The 18313-nt window shown below is 51.4% G+C and overlaps 1 protein-coding gene across 3 annotated transcripts; it reads right to left on the bottom strand.

Moving 5' to 3' along the window:
• Positions 1-4570: 4570 nt before the first annotated feature.
• Positions 4571-18070, bottom strand: CXCL12 (C-X-C motif chemokine ligand 12). Of its 3 annotated transcripts, none has more exons than XM_033129985.1 (4): positions 17912-18070; positions 13830-13947; positions 11687-11773; positions 4571-6393 (listed from the first exon to the last, which is right to left on the bottom strand). In XM_033129985.1, exons 1-4 carry the CDS (start codon positions 17970-17972, stop codon positions 6378-6380), a joined length of 282 nt encoding a protein of 93 aa, XP_032985876.1. In that variant the 5' UTR covers positions 17973-18070; the 3' UTR covers positions 4571-6377. The 3 variants fall into 3 exon arrangements, with proteins under 3 accessions (XP_032985876.1, XP_032985878.1, XP_032985877.1); XM_033129987.1 differs by lacking the exon at positions 4571-6393 and adding an exon at positions 6419-9079; XM_033129986.1 differs by lacking the exon at positions 4571-6393 and adding an exon at positions 10166-11208.
• Positions 18071-18313: the final 243 nt, after the last annotated feature.

Here is an 18313-nt window from a genome sequence, read left to right as displayed (position 1 = left end):
AGCGCTCTTCTGGGCACTGGAAACAAAGCACCCCCATCCCCAACAAGACATTATGGAGCTTACAGCTTGGCAGGGGTTGCCCTAGGACTGGATGCATCTAGAACTCCATTGTCTGGGTTTGTTCTTCTCATTGGATGGACAGGCTATGGGGCAGAGCCTCACCACCCCTCCACACACGTGGTGCTGGGCTGGAGTTCCCCACAGGCTGACAATGTCCAGCTGTCTCACCACAGTTGATGTTGGGCAAGTTGGGTTGGCTGCAGAGTGCCTTCATGGAGAGAAGAGCATCTAGGCCGTAACCAAATCTGTGCACCTTTTATGCAGGGAGGGGCTCAGGGCATGCCTTTGGGTCCTTTATCAATCCTAACAGGGTAGCAGGCACAGGCCTGAATGATCTTTCCTTGGAGTTCAAGCTGAAGCCATGGGAGAGGGCCCAGAAAAGACCCCTGGGGAGACTGGGGAGGGGGACAGGGGGAGAAGGTCTCCGACATAACGTGTGTGCCAGACCACTGCCTCCTTCCTCCCTGATTGCCTTGCCCACTCTGCTTGCCTAGTTGCCCCTAATGATGGTTATTTGCGTGTAATTAGCAAAAATCCTCATTTTAGCTCTCAAGCCTAAGATTTATTCAGAATACACAGACCCCAAGAGCAAGGAATGTGGCTGGACCACATAAGGAAGCTTTGCAGCCACTCCTGTCCCCTGTGAGCTGCCACATCTCACCTCTAGGGCTAACAAGTCTCTCATCCCCACTTTTCTCTTTGAATTTGTTTCATCCAGTCGTAGTTCCCTCTACTTCTCTGGCTCCCACTACCCACACTCCCGCGTGCAAGGTTCTCAGTCGTAGGCACAACAAACCCCTGAGGACCTCATGAGGTCTGAACCACAGCTCTGTGTTTCTGGGACAGAAAATTGGGTTGAACAGCCTGGGCTGGGGTCTACATCATTGTCGTGAGGGGTGTCAGGCGGGGTCTATGGGGTGTCAGGCAGGGTCTCTGGTCCCACTCCCCACATGAGAACGCAGGACATGGTGAGGCCAAAAAGCCATAGGTAGGGGAGTCATACCACTATACTCTCACTAGCGGCTGGGTTGGAGACACAGGAACCAGGAGCAACACAATTCTCAACCTTCACTGTGCCGCTTGCAGACTCAGCCACCATCTTCTTGCTAGCTCCCCCTTTTCCTGCTAGCCTAGCCACAGCAGTTATATTCATGGCCAATGGCTCACTGGTTACAGCTGACAGCCAACTAGCCACAGCTGCTGGCCATTTGATCACAGTCGATGGCCATTTACTACCTGAGCCAGCACCTTTCTATGTGAGGCCGAGAGCCTGGAAACTGCTTTTTGGGGCTCTGTCCCCCCAACCATCCAGTCAGTTGTGCTGAGGGGACCCCTTCACGGAGTTTCCCGGCTGTCTGGACCCATCCCTCTGAGGGGCAGTTGTCAGCTGCATCCGTGAGGGTTGTGCCCTACACAGGGGTGCAGCGCAGGGGCTGAAATCCAGCTCCCTGTGCCCTCATGCTGGGCTCCTGTGTGAGCTGCACCCCTGGCAGAATAAGCTCCCGTTTCTAATTCACAGCAGGGCTGCACGGGGGCTCCCAACTGTAGTCCTTGTGTGTCAGTGGGTCACCCCCAGAAAAGCCAACATTGCTGAGGTCCCCCCTTTACCACTGCTACTTTTAGGGGCCCTTGATGGTGCTCTCGCTTCCTGACATCTGTCCTACACTTACCAGCTTTAGGAAAACGCTCACTTAATTGTAAGTCAGTCCCCCAGACTATAGGCTCCATGAAAGCAGGGAGCCAGCTATCTCGCTCACCAGTCTCCATACCACCTAGTGTAGGAAGGCACCACAGATATGGCTGACTAATAAGGGCCAGCCGCCATGTGGAGCTCGGTAGGTCATGAACTTTTTTTTATGCGACATCGTTGTGAAGAGTCAATATTCCTAAAAATGAACCTGGAGGTGGTTAATTCCTAGTGCTAGAATAGTGGTAGAGTGTGTGGAACCAGTGTTGCACAGCCATTCAGGGAACCTACAAGACCCCACCAAGAGGCTTCTCCCCACCTGTCAGCTGAGAGGGAGAAGCTCAAGTCGAATGACTTGTAGCTCCAGTTGGTGTCTGAGCTTTACTGAGGGTGTAAGTAGAGGCAGGTGTGAGCTGATTCTAGCTCTGTGGACCCCAGGGAGCAACAAGTTGAGAGAGGGAGCAAAATGGCTCCCCTACACTATTCCAGACTAATCGGCCTGCCTCCTGATGATGCTGAGCTTCAGTACCATTGCTGGGGCGACTGCGACTCACCTTCACATTACACTTATTGCAGAACACCCACAGGCCTCTCCCGGCGGCCTCCTTTAACCCTCCTTTCTTCCTCCTGTCCCTCAGCAACCACACTGCGGTCACCCAATGCGTAACACACTAGGTTCTGAGCACAGCGGTGACCTGGTCACATCAGGGCCTGTGGGCAAGAGGCCCAGAGGGCACAACAATCTGGACGGGGACATTCGGGGGGTGTGTGCGGGCCTCTCCTTTCCAGCGTGGTTGACAGGCACCAGAGAGAATGTGGTAGAAAGTGTGAAGGGGTGACCCCTGTGAGGACAGAGCCCTGTATGAGGGCTCATCTGTGTGCAGTGTGCAGGACAGTCTGAGAGAATCAGCTGCCAGAAGGGCCCCTGTACAGGACAGGAAAGGCCCTGGAGGCTGCTCCTCAGCAGTGCCTCCAGGGACGACCTCTTATCTCCCACTGAGCCTGCTGAGGACAGGGGTGAGAAGTGATTGACTTCTGGATATATTCTGAAAGCGACTAGTGGGGTTTGTTAATGCTTTAGCTTGGAGTTGTGAGAGAATAAAATAAATCAAAGATGACTATAAAGTTTTAGGTTGAGTAACTGGAAGGAATGGAATTTTCATTTTCATTGTGGAGGTGTCTTTCCCTACAGCTGTCAGAGAAACACCTGGCCTTCACGTAGAGCCATCCTTCTGGAGCAGAGGACTAGCTTGCCATTAAGAGGGGCTCCAGCCAAACTATGGACACGCAGAGAAAAGGGTATGTCTCTCCCAGCTCCACATTAGTGCACCAAGAGAGGCGGGTAGCACTTAGAATCCTTGCTCATGTTTCACATTACAATGGCCTGCTTCCCACTAACCATTGCAGCTAGGATCACACACCCTTCTCTGCAGGGTTTGAGGGAGAAAAATCAAGTCTGGAAAATTCCAAATAGTAATACTAATTTCAATCCATTGGCTGCTACATTTGAATACATGTCTTTATTAGGGCAATTATAAGTGCATATACATCTTTTCATTAATATGACTTCAAAGTAGAAATTGTTTCTCAAAAGGAGTTGTTACTTATTAAAAAAAAAAAGCACACTGCATATAGGAAGCTGCCTTCTCCTGGACCATTTTCACATTATCTGGGAGATGCAATTTAAACAATACAAAATACAGTATTTATCACATGTAACACTGAGCCCATCATTAGTCAGAGACTGAGAGTCCAGCGAGGTGGCAGGATAATACATTTCCTGTGGGGTTTTCAACTTGGCTGTCAGGGGTCTGCTGAGGGGATGCGGACGTTTCTAGGGAGCATTTCCCAGGGATGGGTTCCCTCCGAATGGGTCAGGGGAAATGTGTAGAGGGATCAGGACCCCACAATTCTCATCAAGCTGCAAAAGGCGCCACACCTGGGAAAGGTGATAAACGTCCCAGCCAGGGAGCCCATGGTGATCACACCAGGCCGTGGTCAGAAAAGGAGGATGAAATGAGATCACTGGAAAGGCTTAGAAACTCTGGACTTCACATAGGGGCTCCGCAGCCTTTGCTAAGCAGCCCTCTGCTCAAGCAAAGGAGAGCCTCTCCCGAGTCTCCTCGCTGGGGTCTCAGCACCTGGCCTGAGACAGCAGGACAAACAACAGCGCAAACACATAGCACAGATTACAACACACAGCACGTCTGCACCCCTCGTACCCCGCCCCTCCCCGGGCAATGCAAAGGCTGGCAGCAGAGGACCCCCTGGAGGCTGAGCCCAAGGGAATGTCAGGTAGAGGCAGCACTGGGCCTGAAGGAACAGCTGGGTGACTCCTGAACACCTGAGGCACTTGACTTGTATTTTGAAAGCAAACAGGGAGAGCCTTTTCCTTTGCAAATGGCCTATTTAAATGCATATTTGCTTTAGCCCGGTAGTCACCTTTTAGGAGCAGATCGAAAGTAGAGGAATTTTTACACAAATAATTTTCCCTGCAGTTTCTACTCTTACCTATTTTTCCCCCTATAGGGGAGAAACAGAAATGATTCTTTATTTAATCGTAGTCAAGATTTAGGGGCGTATTTATTTCCTCAGAGTAACAGATTTAACTGCTTCTGGTTCATGGATTCCAAGGGAAGATGCTTCCAAATTTTTCACCAGATTTTTGAATATCTTGGATTACCTGGCAAATGACGCTCCCACTGAAAATTCAATAGCTTCAAGTATAATTCAGAAGCCCTGTAGTGACAGGTTAATTTCAAAAGAGGGTTTTGAAACCAGTTCTGTATCCCTTACAACTAATAAAGTCCCCATATACTTTTAAAAAATATAACATAATTTGGAGGATGCAAATTTTTGTTTGATTGGTGGATGGCCCTTCTACCATGAATATCCAATTTTAAGGAACACTTATGGAAATGCCTAACACATGTTACTAATAACCCAAACATTACTGAATCTAAAAACACCTACAATTCAAGATAATTTTACTATAATATACTTTCTGCACGTTATTTGCAATGTCCTGTCAATTGATACATTTCCTTGCTTTGCCCTTCTTTTTTTTCCCACTTGCTTAATTTTAAAAAGTTTACTAGGATCTTGAACCAAAGGGGCAAAGTATTAGTGAGACCAAATGAAAAATAAAACAAAACAAACAAAAAACCCTCAAGTGCCTACCTTTTTAAAAAGTGAAAAATTTAAATTGTTTAATATCACTCTACAAACTGCCCTAGGTAAGGAGAAACACCCCAAACATCAGGGTCCTTAACCAGCTTTCCCAAATGTCCCATCATTTTCTAAGATGAATGGCCTGCTGGGTGTCCTGGAAGCACAGGGTAACAGCAGCAGTGACAAGGTCCAGGGGCCACAGTGTAAGGGAAGAGATGATGGGATTGCCAAATGGTGACCCAAAATGAGGTGAGAGTCCAATCAGGGAAAAAAATTCCCAAGCTCGGTTATTTTATGGATTGGGATTTCAAAACAAAAAAAGTTGAGAATTCTTTTCTTATTTCTGTTGGTCCCAAAATAATGCTGGGCTTGACCCAACAAGATAAACTCACTACAGTGGTGACACATCAGCATCTATGGAAACATTGAGGGCAGTGTCCTCAGAGCTCAGTGCTGCTGCAAACCAAAGTCCACTGGGCTCCGTTGACCCCCATGGCTTTGATCAGTAGGGAAACAAGGTCATCCACCCAAATTATCACAGCCCTAAGCAGGGACCTGGTCAGAGATCCCGAGGGGCACGTCCTCACTCTCAGCCTCTGCATACATATGAGGAACTGACCATGCAGCACTGAGGACACTGGCTTTGAACATAAACACAGGATTGGACAACACACAATATTCCAAACTAGACACAGATGTGCAGCGTGTCCAGGACCTGTAACAGAATACATTTTGATTTGCTTCTTGGTGCCCTGTTTAAATTAAAGCTTTCTTCTGGAGAGAGTCCTTTTCCAGGGTCATGGAGACAGTCTTGGATACACATGATGATGGATGAGAGAGAGAATGATGAGAAGAACGTGATGGGATGTAGAGGAGAGCTCGGATGAAGGGTGCATCTTGCCCTGCTCTGGCCTCACCCTCCTGCCTGCCGCAGCTCAGGGAAGCTCACCTGCAGGAAGGTGAGCCTCCTACCTAGCCCTCTGGAGCCTAGCCCTCCAACACCCCCTGTGGCACAGGGAGCCTTCACTAGGGTTTGCCCATGCTGACTGGTCCTGCTTGATGACTCCGGGAGAGGGAGGGGCGTTCTCCATCCCAGGACTTGATAATGTGGACATGGCTCCCTCAGTCTGGGATCCCAGCCTATGCAGCTTAGAAGAACATAAAATTCAGGAACCCTAGGCAGATCAGGGGCTCCATGGGAAAGATATTATCATAACGTAAAATAATGGTTTTACTCTAAGTTCCTGTCACCAGTGACATTGGGTAATCAAGCTAAATGGAAAAGAAACAGAATATATTTTGCTACATAATCAAATGGTGAAAGTAAGGCAAACTGTGCAAAACAAAGCCCTGGGAAATGCACTGGGTCTTCCCGGGCTGGGGTCCCTTCCTAACACTGATCTCAGACCTGGCCTCCTATTGTAAGGCTTCCTCAGGCGTCTGACCCAACCTGCGCCTCTCACATCTTGAACCTCCTGTTAACAGAAGAGAGGGAGACACCATTAAGGCGGGTTCCCGCAGCGGCCAGGCCTCACACTGAGAAGCCAAGCCCACCCACTCCAGCCGGCCCCCCACTCCTGACCTTTGAATTCCAAATCGTGGCAGCCAGCCGCATCTCCCTTCCTAGGCCCTGGGTAGGGAGGCTAGTAAGAGAGATAGCATGGCCAAAGCAGAGGGATGGATGGGGGTTGGAAGCGGAGGGGAAAGACGGGTGCAGCAAGCTCAGGGCATGGCAGATGAACAAGGACATGGAGCTGGCCTGGCACAGTGGTCACAGGACAGGACAGGACAGGGCACGCTGCTTTCTCCCAGTGCAGACATTAGGTGGCCACACGTGGAGCCCAGCGCAGGCTGCTGGCTCATCCAGGGCCTGGGTACCACCCACTGCTTGCCCCCCTACTCCCATAGTTGCCCCGGGAACTCTCAGTGGCCTGGCCAGGGGTAGCCCTAGAGGGCTGGGCGCAGAAGTGGCCCCCTCATTGCTCACCTGATACAGATGTGTGAACATTGCCCAGTTTCAACCCACCATGGCATGAAGGTCCGGCTCTTCCCAGTCACCCAGGACCCTTTAGTGGGGCTGGGTCTACGCCCACTTGTCAGGTACACTGAGGCCCAGAGCCAGTGGAGTGATGGGAGGGCAGGACGGTGTCTGCCTGTGTCCAGCTCTCTTAATCCCTGCAGCCCCTGTTGTTCTCCCACAAGTGGGAGGCACTGTCCCCGTGAGAGCTGCAGAAATCACTTTGTCACTTCAGGGGAGCAATGGCCTGACCTACTGCTGCTGGAGGGCAGTCAGCTGTCCTCGGTGCACAGGGCAGATCTGTCACCCTCTCTAGGCACTGAGATAGCTGCTCCACAGTGTGAAGAATGACGGACAGCATGGGGGCGCAGGTCTTACCCACTCGTGGGTGCTTTTCTAAGAATTAGAACTAGCCCAGCCAAGCTCCCACGCACTGGACTTCTGCTGCTTCCTCAGAAAGCACCGAGGCCCTGGGCAGCTCAGCTAGCATCCAGATGCCTTCCGAGGTGGGAGGGGAGTGTGAGTGATCCCCACACACCCAGGAACAGGCCTGCTACCCCCGGTGCTGGCAAGAGGGGCCCAGGCTGGGAGACAACCAGCTGAAAGGGTGGCAGTGGGACACAAAAGGTCTTCGGCTGCAGGGCCCTAGTGGGATGCTTCTCCACTGGGGAAAGGTAGGCTGTAATGCTCCATGCTGCAATCACAAAGGAGCACATTAGAGCGTGAGGGGGACACAGTGCTGTGTGACCCAGGTGAGTCTGACACACAGGGACCTGGAGTTTTCTTCTCCTGAAATCCATCTGCTTTGTCCTCCATCCACTTCATTTTTCTGGATCCATGTACTGAAATTATCACCAGCAGTCTGGGGTGCAAGGTGTGCGTTTATGTGTGATGGGGGATGGGGAGAAGAGTAGATATTTAAGGCATCCTTTTTCAAAGCACTACTGACATCAGGGCCATGCTCTCCCTCTCCCTCCCTCGGGATCCCATCCTTCCGGTCCAAATTAGAAAGACTTGGCAAGAAATCTCACACATAATTCTGTAGGGAGAGGAGTGAAGAAAGTTCTAGAACTTGAACCATGTTCACTTTAAGCAGATATTTCCCATGAGTGAAGACTAAGGCAGCTGTGTCCTGCAACCTAATTGCACAGGGTCTTGGAGGGGGAGGGGATAAGCTAGGAGTCCGGGAGCTGCAGCCCCTTCGCAAAGTTCCTCCATGTCGTCCGGGACCCGTGTAAAGAATCTACAAAATGAACTACCCAGCGAGGAGGTTCCCTGAGAAGCACTTTCACATCTGCTCTCTGGCAGCACAGGGCTCATCCCAGCTCTCCCTGCATGGTCTGCAGAAATCCATCCTAGCTTGGAAGTAAAGCTGCTCACACAGCCCCTGGCACAGGGACAGGGACTGAAAAAGTCCCACTCAAGCAGGCAGAGAGGTGGTGGGCCAAGCAATGGACACTTGGGAACAGGAGTCAATTATCACCTGCAAACGTAATGGCCACAGCCAGCTCTGCCCCACAAGGCCAGGATGGGTGGCAAGAGCAGGGACAAATGAGAGCACATGAGGCACATGCCCCCTGCTGGCTGAGGCTCTGCTGCTGGGCTAGCAGACCGCCCTGTGCCTGGCCAGGCGGCCACATGCTGGTCTCAGACAGGACGGCAGATTGTAAGTCAGGGCCTTCTAAGAGACGGGGTGGAGGGTTGGGGTGGGGGCATGAGGGGGTGGGCTGTGGGGCAATGCTGGAGTCCTGGGCCATTCTAGAGTCCGAGCTGTTCTAGACAGTGCAGAGCACACAGTGTCTGTGTCCCACGACCCAAGCCCAGTCTCTGTGCAACTACTTTCTTCATAACTTAGCAGACCCAGAGGAACCTTAATAAGCATGGAAAAGCAGGAGCCAGTGTGGCCACAGGGGCTGCAAAGTGCTGCTCCCCCTGGGAAGTCTGAGGGCCACTCAGGAGGCAGGGTGTGTGCCCTGGGAGGTGAGAGCAGATTTACAAAGCACGGGGGCAGGGCAGAGTGCACTGCGGTCCGTCTCCAGGTGGCAGGCAACTAGTCTTTCCTTTTCTGAGCAGTCTTTCTCTTCTTCTGTCGCTTCTTTTTTCCTATCTTTTCTTTTTTCCCCACTTTTTCTTCTCTGCGTCCCCTTCGATAAAATTAGTAGAACCATTAATAATGTTGAAATAAACAAGAACCTGTCTTAGTCTGCACAGTATTTATGACTGGCCCGTGTACTGGTTTCACTGTCTTCAGTCTCAGCCCCGGAGGCCCCTGGGCCAAGCACTGTCCATCCATGCTCCATAAAATAGACGAGACATTTGCCCCAATTCAAAAAAATGTTACATGGGCTTCCACAACACCTGTGAACTGGTGACAGCAACTGACAATTTGCCTCCTTGACCCTGACTCCCCTACAGCCTGGGGCTTCCAGTAGAGAAAGGAATTCACATTTAAAAGGATGTGACGGCAAGCCGGCTGCCTGGACATGGTCTTCTATGTCACCCCAACCTGCTTTCCAGGGCTTCCTTTTTTCTCAGTGCAGAGCTGAACTCTCTGCTTTATCTGAAAAATCTCTGCATTGCAAATCAGAGCCGGAGGCCCAAGGTTCAGAGACCATCCAGGAGATGGGAAAGAAGGAGGCCCACATCACATTCTCCTTTCTGGATGCCTACAGACTCACTGGGAATGACTGGGATTGTTCTGGAGAGCAAGGAGAGAGCTGGTTAGCAGCGTTTTACGAGAGCAACTTTCTCATGACTGTCCCATTAAAATGATTCAAGCTGAATGGTATTTCATGATTTATGGGATAAGACCACCTGTTCCTCAGAAAGCTTGATATTAACCATGGGGTGGAATTATGGGATTTTTACATGGGAAAATGTGAAAGCTGGATATTACCAGGGTTGAGTCTCTAGAGATTACATGGGGATGTTAGGAGAACTGAGAACGAAGGGGAAGAGGAATTAGTGAGCCAAATATTATTCTTCAGAAAACTAGTACTGCTGCTTCCATTGGGTTAAAAATAAAAAAAAGATACAAAAACTTGAGTTGCGGATCTATCCTGACCCTGAGCAAGTCCCATGTGTTGTCACACGTGACCTCGGCAGAAGAGATCCACAGCAGCTGACTAGCAGGCCAGTTCATCTTCGTAAACTCGGGAAATATGGAAGAACTCCACATCTAACTAATGGGTTTTACTGTAGGTAAATAAATTCCCACATACAGTAGGATGTTCATATCATGAAACAATTAGCATTTTATTGCTAGTGCATATAATGTCACATTTGATACAATTTTAGTACAAGTGAAAAAATACACTGTGGCTAACATTAAAAAGCTGCAATCACATTTCTACGTCATATGTACTTCTTTACAAATTGCCAGTAGTTTAAGATAATAGAGAAACGTAACCTACTGACATTCATATGGCTCCACTTCAAATGTATGAATTGATCGACTGTAAATATATTCTGAAATACATTTGTTTTCTAAAGAAATGCTTAAAAAATTGTGCACAAAAATATATAAAAAATGCCTTGCAAGAAGTTACAAATAGCACCAGGCCCATCTGTGGATACATTTATGTGCAGAAATTTCATCTTGCCAACATTTCTGATTGGAACCTGAAACCCTGTTGTGGCTTCAGGAGCAGGGGTTAGTAGCAAGAGGCTCGTTTACTCACTTATTTTTTTCACTTGAGATTTCAGAAACCTCAGTGTTTGTAGAGCCTCCATAGTACACATAGGCTTCAGAGGCAATCACAGAAAGCAAATTCCTCAAAGCAAGCTCTCAGGTTGAAAATTACATTTGATTCTGCAGAGACTTGCCTTTAGTTGGCAGGTGAAGGCATGGTGTCCCATGCCCCAGAAGGCCAGCCCCAGTCCGGAGAAGGCCTGAGCAGATAGATTCTCACAGAGGGCCTGAGCAGGAAGGAGGGCAATGGGAAGAGAGGCGGGAGCCCCAGCCATCACCCTCCTCCCTGAGCCGCGAGCGAGCGAGGGAGCGAGCGTGTACAGACGTGATAAGCAGAAGCGAGATGAAAGCATGCTCTTGGAGGCAGGGAGGGGCAGAGAACGACTGGCAGAGGGTGTCTGAGCACAAGTCCCCAGTGATGGTGGCTTCCACATGGAGCCCATAGGTCCAGTCACTGAGCTTGAAGGAAACGGTGCGGGTGGTGGCCGCTGCCCAGCATGGTCAGTGTCTGAGTCACCCTGGGCCTTCATTCCAGGAGGGGCGTGCCCGAGGGGGCACCCCGTCCTCCCCGCACCTCAGCGTCTGGAGAAAGGACACTTGTTTGAACTCCATGCTTAGCCATCACCTGACTGTGCCCAGACTCCCCAGGGGGAAGAGGAAGAACTCCAAAACAAACCAAATACAGATCTTGAAGTAATCACTGATTTAGAAAAGGACAATGAGAATGATGATGATTATGCTGAGCCTGAGGGAAGTGACTGATGGAAATGCTACTGAGATAATACAATTTTGTAGAAAAACCCCAGTTATAGAACAGCCAATCCGCAAGGGTCAGGGGCGCAAATGCACATAAGCTGTGATATCGTACCATATGCTATAAATGCAGCTGTCTACACGCTGGGCAAACCTCCCACCGTCCCCAGGTCAGTGGCCCGCCCGCAGGCACGCCTGGCCCTCACATCCAGGCCTTCCTCCCTCACACCTCCCCTTTTGTCTTTCATACAGGTTTGGCTTTCCTCCAGTGGCTCTAGTGGAAAGTCCTTTTTGGCTGGGTGCTTACTTGTTTAAAGCTTTCTCCAGGTATTCCTGAATCCACTTCACTTTCGGGTCAATGCACACTTGTCTGTTGTTGTTCTTCAGCTTTGCCCTGCCAAAACAAGAGGTGACAGTGTGCAGGTGACCAAGCAGGAAGGAGGCAATGCTGCGACCTGTGCATCTGCTCGTCCAACATCTGAGTCAGGACTCTGACTGGAGCCAGGGGCCCGCTTGGCAGGCTCAGGGTCAGGAGGAGCTCAGATGCGCTGGGGAACACAATGCGATCAGTGTGGCAAGCTTCACAGCAGAGATATGGGGACTGACAAAGGTCTGTAGGGGGCACTCCATTGAGAACTCCCATAGGGATCATTTGCACTGGACACTGAACGATAAGTAGGAGCTGGGCTAGTGGGGGACAGGATGCTCGAGAAGGTCAGACAAAGGAGAGGGGCTCTGTCTGCAGGATTATGGGAACGTGTGAGGACTTTAAACTGCAGAGTAACAGAAGTAGAGTTTTGTTTTGGCAAATCATCCTGATAGTACGTAGAAGACAGACTTAAGAGTAAGGCTGGAGGCAGGAGACTTGCAGAGGACAGGTCTGGGGAATGGGGAAAGGTAGAGTGCAGTGAGGGGAGGGCTGCACAGGCTGGGGGAGGGGGAGGATAGGTAATTTGCCAGAAAACGGTTTCCAGAGAGATTTTACAAGTTCACAGAGTGTCCTATAGTCTCACTTGTTTTCTAAAAGTTCCTCACACTTGTCACCTCCACTCACAGCCTGACTGAACACTCCTGGAGGAGGACCTGGATTTATCTCTGGACCCCTTTCCATACAGCCCTGGGTGCCAGGGAATCTTGAGTAGCCTGAGGACACTCCTGGCAGCCACTCACAGATCTCTGAGGACACCTAAGGCCAGCACAGTGGCTCTGGGATGCCCAGAGGGGTCTTCACACAACCTGCCAGTTAGTGAAGGAGGCGTGCAGAGGGTTGTAGCTTGAAGCAAGGTGGATGGAAGTTCAAATCTAGGTCCTGCTGTTTATTAACTTTGTGTTTGCCCAGGCCTGAAAATTATATCTGACTTCTTCACCTTCAAGGTGCATCCGTAGGCAAGTGAACCAGCATAATATGTACAGTAAAGCAGGGCCCTGCTAAATTCAGTATCTGATCAATACTTCTCGAAGGACAGGTAGTATTTTATTATAAGCAAAGTGAAAAAACATTAACCTACTCGTGCCTTAAAACATTTGTAGATGACAAACACACCAAGGCAGCAAAGGCTAGAAAAAGGGACAATGAAAATCAAACCTAAAAACAGTTGGCATTGGGCACAAAAGTCTTTAGGAAGTTGCAGCTTTCATACTAACTGCTGTATCCCCATCAGTTTGCAGCATTGGGGCTTTTCAGGAGGTGGGCTCTCCCCGGGAGACCCCGAGCATCACCTCCCGGGGGTCTGGACACACAAGCGTGCTGCGTGTAAGCACAGGTGCTCAGGGTACTGGATGGCCAAGCAACGGGTACCCAAGTGTGACTTTCTTGCACACCTCGCCCAGCCTCCTGCACTGAAGGCCACTCGATCTCTGTGTCTCCTGTGTGTGTGATTTTGGTTTGTCTCATTTCCCACACGAATGAAATAAAATGTTAGCACCAGCAAAACCAAAAACTCATGTGTGGTGTTTGAGACACTGCAGTTAAGTGAGGTGATCATTTTGAGTTTCACCAAATGGTTAAAGATGACTTCAACTGAATTTGGTTCTTGTGAGTTTGTGCTGTGAGAAAGGATTCACTGAGAGCACCAAGCCCTGAAACTGGCAGGACAGAGAAAATCGTTACTAGCCAAGGGCTGGCTAATTTACTTAAGCACAGACTGGTGAAGCCTGTTTCTCCAGCCAGCGGTGCATCCAAATGGGCTGCCATTACTTGTGCTGCAGGGAAGCAGTTGGAAAGAAGAGACAGGACCACTGGGAGCGTAGCAAGGCTCCAAGGTTCAGAGTGGCTTTGGAAACTACTGCCTGCGGGTGGACTCAAGATCTTCGCTGTAGTAACAGCTGCCTCTAATTTTGCCAAGTTCAAGGCTGGACACTTGGCATGCATCATTTCTCTAGCTTTACCACATCTGTCAGTTAAGTGCCCATTAGATGCCACATTCCTGGGTGACGAAGCTCCGACTTACACGATCTGAATGGTACAGTTTGGGGTGTTGAGGATTTTGATGTGCTTGACGTTGGCTCTGGCAACGTAGGTCTCGAAGAATCGACAAGGACATCTGTAGCTCAGGCTGACTGGTTTCCCTAGAAGAGGTAATGAGAACAAGGCGGCCTCTTACTGTCCTGCCAGGCCCCAGAGATACACACGTGTCTGGGTCTGCAGCCCAGGGAGAAGGTGGTAGAATGATGGGAGCATGGCCAGCAGTGGGATGAGTCATGCATGTGTCCTGGAGAAGACCTTCTCCTTGGGCTCAGCTTCTACAGCGCAAGAGGTCAAAAGGACCTGTGGAGAGATGGACCCTAGGAAGGAGGGTGGGGAAATTAAAATAAGAAGCCCCTGATCAGATAGATGTCTTAAGATACAGGATGTAAATCACGGGACAGAACTGTTTCAGTCCAAGGTACTGAGGTTCCCAGTTGTTCATCGCAAGTTTAACTCCTCCAAGGCCAACAAAGAAAGCCCTCCCTACTCAGAAGCGGGGAGGCGCAGAAGGAGGCTCCAGGCTCCTCTCCGTGCTCCTTGTCCCAGGTCTCATCCCAGGAGCCACCCCAACTCTCCTGGGAATGCTGCACTCCCCCACCTGCAGTCTTCTTGTCTCACATTTACCTTAAGCCCAGGTAACCACAAAAGAATTCAGCCTGGCTTCCTACCTGGGAGTCCCCAGGGGGCAGGCCAGGGGCCCATTTTCTGCCCAGCACTTCCCAGAAGAAATAGAGATTATCAGGTCTGGAGTCAAATGTGGCTTTCATCGCCAGTGCAGGGACCCTCCAGCTTCCTGGGTTGTATTACATCTTTGTTTGCTAATTCACCAGTTTGCAAAATGCCATAATTGACACTCATTAGTGTAAATTAGCAAAAGGCTCCTGCCCAACCCACCCTCACCCTTTTAGTTTAGAATTGCAAGCCCTGGGGGGCTGGGATTTATGAGGGATTTTCCTGCAGATTTTATCCAAGCCCTACTTAATAACCCAAATTATTTGAGTTTGTGGATGCTTTCATCAGGGAATAAATGTACCTCTGAGAATATTTAGTCCAGAATTTTTTTTTAATTCTTTTTTTAAGTACTCCTGTTTACAGAGCTCCTAGAGGCCTCCTGGTGGTTCTGAACTTCTGCACTTTTGGGCAAGAGAGGTGGGGAAGCTGCAAGAACGCTTGCAAGTGAGGGACTTAATTTTTTTTTTCCTAAAGGTTGCATTCAGTTGAGATGCCCTGGCCTGAGTACAGCATCCTATCTAGCCATCAAGTCCAGGGTAAAAGCAGACCATCCCTCCTCCCCAAGACCAAATTTGACCCCCTGAAAACCAGGAGGAAGGAGGCCTGGCTTGGCGGACTCAGCTGACCCGTAGTGCTAGAGAGCCCTGGAGCACCTTCCCACGTACCCCGATCTAACTCCAGAAAGTCTCCACCGGGCCGGGCTTTTAGCAACTGCACCCAGTGCCTTGCAGGTTATGTCTGTACTGCCCTGTAACCAGACCACCTGAGAAAGCCAGCACAGGGCTGGGGGTTGGCCAGCCTGGGTAAAGGAGGAACTAAAGTCTCCCCTCCCCTCCCAGTGTCCAGCCTCCATGTTTCCCTGGAATTCTCATGGGTCGTCCTGAGCTGAGCAGTGACTGGGCCAGTGACAAGAAAGGACAGGCCCCAACCCTAGAGCAACAGAGAGTTGGATGGTACAAGGCGTGAGTGCTTGGGGGCTGCTGCTCTCCAATGTCCAAGGAGCTGCTCTGGCTCCACTAACCGTGCAGTGGGGATCAGGCCAGAAATCAGAGCTGAGTCTGGGCTCAAAACACAGGCTTTCTCTTTTTCTCTGCTTCCCCCCTTCATCCTCTGGGATTATCCATTCCTTCAAAAGCAATTCTTATTCCTGCTCCCAGGACCCAGTTGCTTGCCTATCAAGTGGGGAATTTCAGCAGGTTTTTTAAAGTGACAGAGCCCCGAGTGCCTTTATCAAGAGAACTCAGCGGCGTTGTGTTCTCCTTGTGTCTTTTCCTCCAGCTTTCTGTCAATATTACTAACTTCTGCAAGTGTTTTGAATGTGGCAGGAAAGACACCTGATTAGCCCAAATGTTACTGGGGATTGGGACCTGGTGATCTTGGCTTTTTTTCAGAGCAGTTACCAGAGAACCTTCCACTCTAGTGGAGAGATAGGAGACATGGCTGGCCTGAACATGGGGCCCACCCTGGGCTTACACCCTGGAAGTCCAGGAACTCAGGGGCCCAACTGCTTGGCTGAGGTCAACCAGTGGGGGGAGGGCAGGAGCCCCAATCTGAGCCTCAACATGGTGTCCCAGGTGCAGCTTTGGGACACCGCATGGGTACACTGGCTCCAAGAGTTCCAACAGTGCATTCTGGCCTTGGCATGCAAGGAGAACCACACCAGCCTGGAGACCAGGACCCTGACCTGGCCACCAAGCTGCCAAGAGGGGCAAGCAACCAACGCTTTCCAGGGTCAGAAGGAGTCTGGCTCTGCTGCCCCCAGATCAGCTATGCAGAAGACTCAGCGACCTGGGTCCCTGCATTTAGGTCCTTTCTGCAGCTCCCCAGGGGAGGCGGAAGCTAGGAGCAGCACCATTTCCCCAGAGAAGTGTGCAATGACACTTCCATGCTCACCAGACCTTTCAATTGTTAATGCCCAAATCAGGGTGCCCCCATGACCTGGGAGTCACTGAAGAGACAGTTTAGGACACTTTTTTGGCTAGGAGAAAAATTCTAAATCACCTTTGATCTGGTCCCTCTGCAGCTCTGACCAACAACTTACTACACTTTTAAGGAACACTTCCCAGGGGTCAGTCAAGAATCCCTGTTTGCCCAGGCCCCTTGCCTGGCCCAGCCCCAAGCATGCTCATTTTACCCACACTGGCTTCCTGATCACTGCAGGACAGAATGCAGCAGGGGTCTTCCCAGAGCCCAGCCCTGTGCTCCAGGAGCTCAGGCCCTGCACAGACCTCAGCTGCACATAGAGCACTCAGAATGTCCTTCAAGCTTTTGCAGTTTGTTGGAAACTTCAAGGCAAGAATAGAACTAGCAGCATGGTCTGACTAACATGGTTTTGTTTTGTGTGTTCAGAGGCAACAGTTTATTTTGGTTTGCAGCAGCACCAGTGGTGTCCTGTGCCAGGACAGTGAGATTCATTTAAGATTCAATAGGAAAAAAAAAGCTGTCTCCCTCTCCGTGAAAACTGGACACCACCTTGCCCAGTGGCCCTAAGATCTTGGAATGAACTTTGCAGGCAGTGCTCATTCTGAGGTGGGGCACTGGCTTGGCTGGCAACAAAGGAGCCTGTCTGCAGGTGTGTTTTGGGAGCTTGGGCATGCGCGACCCAGACAGACCCTGGGCGTCTGTAGGGAAGAGGCCGGGAGACAGTGGCTGGACAGCCCCAGGTATATGGCGTCACTGAGGGCCATGGAGCTGAGCAGAAGCATGGCCGCGTGGGTGGCGCGAACTCGACCGCTGCTCCGTATGTCCCGTCCTCGGAGCCTGGCTTGGGGGTTGCAAAATGAGGGTCGGCCCCGAGTGGAGGGGCAGCCACGCTATTGCACGCGATCGCACCGCCACCACAAGCACAACGCGACGCGAATCAAGCTTTGCGTGGAGATCCCTCCCACACCAACCGCGGATCGCATCTCCAGCTCCGTGCGCAGCGAAGCCTCAGAGCCCATACGCCTCTGGAGACCGAGCCGGGCGCGGGAAGGCACTAGTTGTTGGGTGGGCCGGGAAGGACCAGGGACCCGCGTGCCCCCCATTTCGGCGCTCCGACTCAGTGCCCTGGGCGTGCACACCCAGTTATCTTGGGGAACCTCGCTCTGAAGCCCGCTCTAAAGCCGGGCTGCGGAGAGAAATGCCTTACTGCTGTGGCGCTGAGCGCGGGGCTCCAGACGCTGCATCCCTAGGGAGCGCGCCCCGCGAAATGCGCTGCTTTGCCCTATGCACAACCGCGCGAATTGGGTTCGCTCAGGGCAGCGCGGAGGAGGCAGAGGAACCGCGGCCCCGCACAGAGCCGGGAGCGGGGAGCCGGGCTCCTGCCCAGCCTCCGTCGCCGAGCGCACTCACCGTCGCTGAGGCAGAGCGCAGCCAGCACGAGGGCCAGCACGGCTACGACCTTGGCATCCATGGCACTGGCGGGCGGCGGCGAAGGCGGACCGGAGAACCAAGGCCAGACGCGGAGCGAACGCGGCGGCGAAGAGTGAAAGTGCGGCGGCGAGGAGAGAGCGCCCAGCGCTTTAGAGGCGAAAGCGGGGCGGGGAGGAGCGCGGGGAGGGGCGGGGCGCGCCGCGGGGGCCGGGCCTGGAGCAGAGCCCCCGCGATGGGCCAGGGTCTCTCTGCCCGGCGTTCCCTCCAATAGGGCCTCTCCAACTGTCCTCTCCCTGCCACCCCTCCTCCGTGTCAGGGGTGCTCCTGGGGCTGTAGTGTGGTCAGGCCTTTGGCCTTCGAGGGTTCCATTGGGCCCTGCTC

This window comes from Rhinolophus ferrumequinum, chromosome 16 (assembly GCF_004115265.2).
Source record: "Rhinolophus ferrumequinum isolate MPI-CBG mRhiFer1 chromosome 16, mRhiFer1_v1.p, whole genome shotgun sequence".
NCBI lineage: Eukaryota > Metazoa > Chordata > Mammalia > Chiroptera > Rhinolophidae > Rhinolophus > Rhinolophus ferrumequinum.
Note: the sequence above shows the minus strand (reverse complement) of the source record. Positions and strands in the feature narration are given on the sequence as shown.

Excerpts from the sequence above, each read along its gene's own strand:
- CXCL12 (XM_033129987.1), bottom strand. The coding sequence starts at position 17,972 with ATGGATGCCAAGGTCGTAGCCGTGCTGGCCCTCGTGCTGGCTGCGCTC. Across the intron at positions 13,948-17,911 it reads TGCGCTCTGCCTCAGCGACG|GGAAACCAGTCAGCCTGAGC; the intron begins GTGAGTGCGCTC and ends TACCTCTTCTAG. Across the intron at positions 11,774-13,829 it reads AACTGTACCATTCAGATCGT|GGCAAAGCTGAAGAACAACA; the intron begins GTAAGTCGGAGC and ends TTGTTTTGGCAG.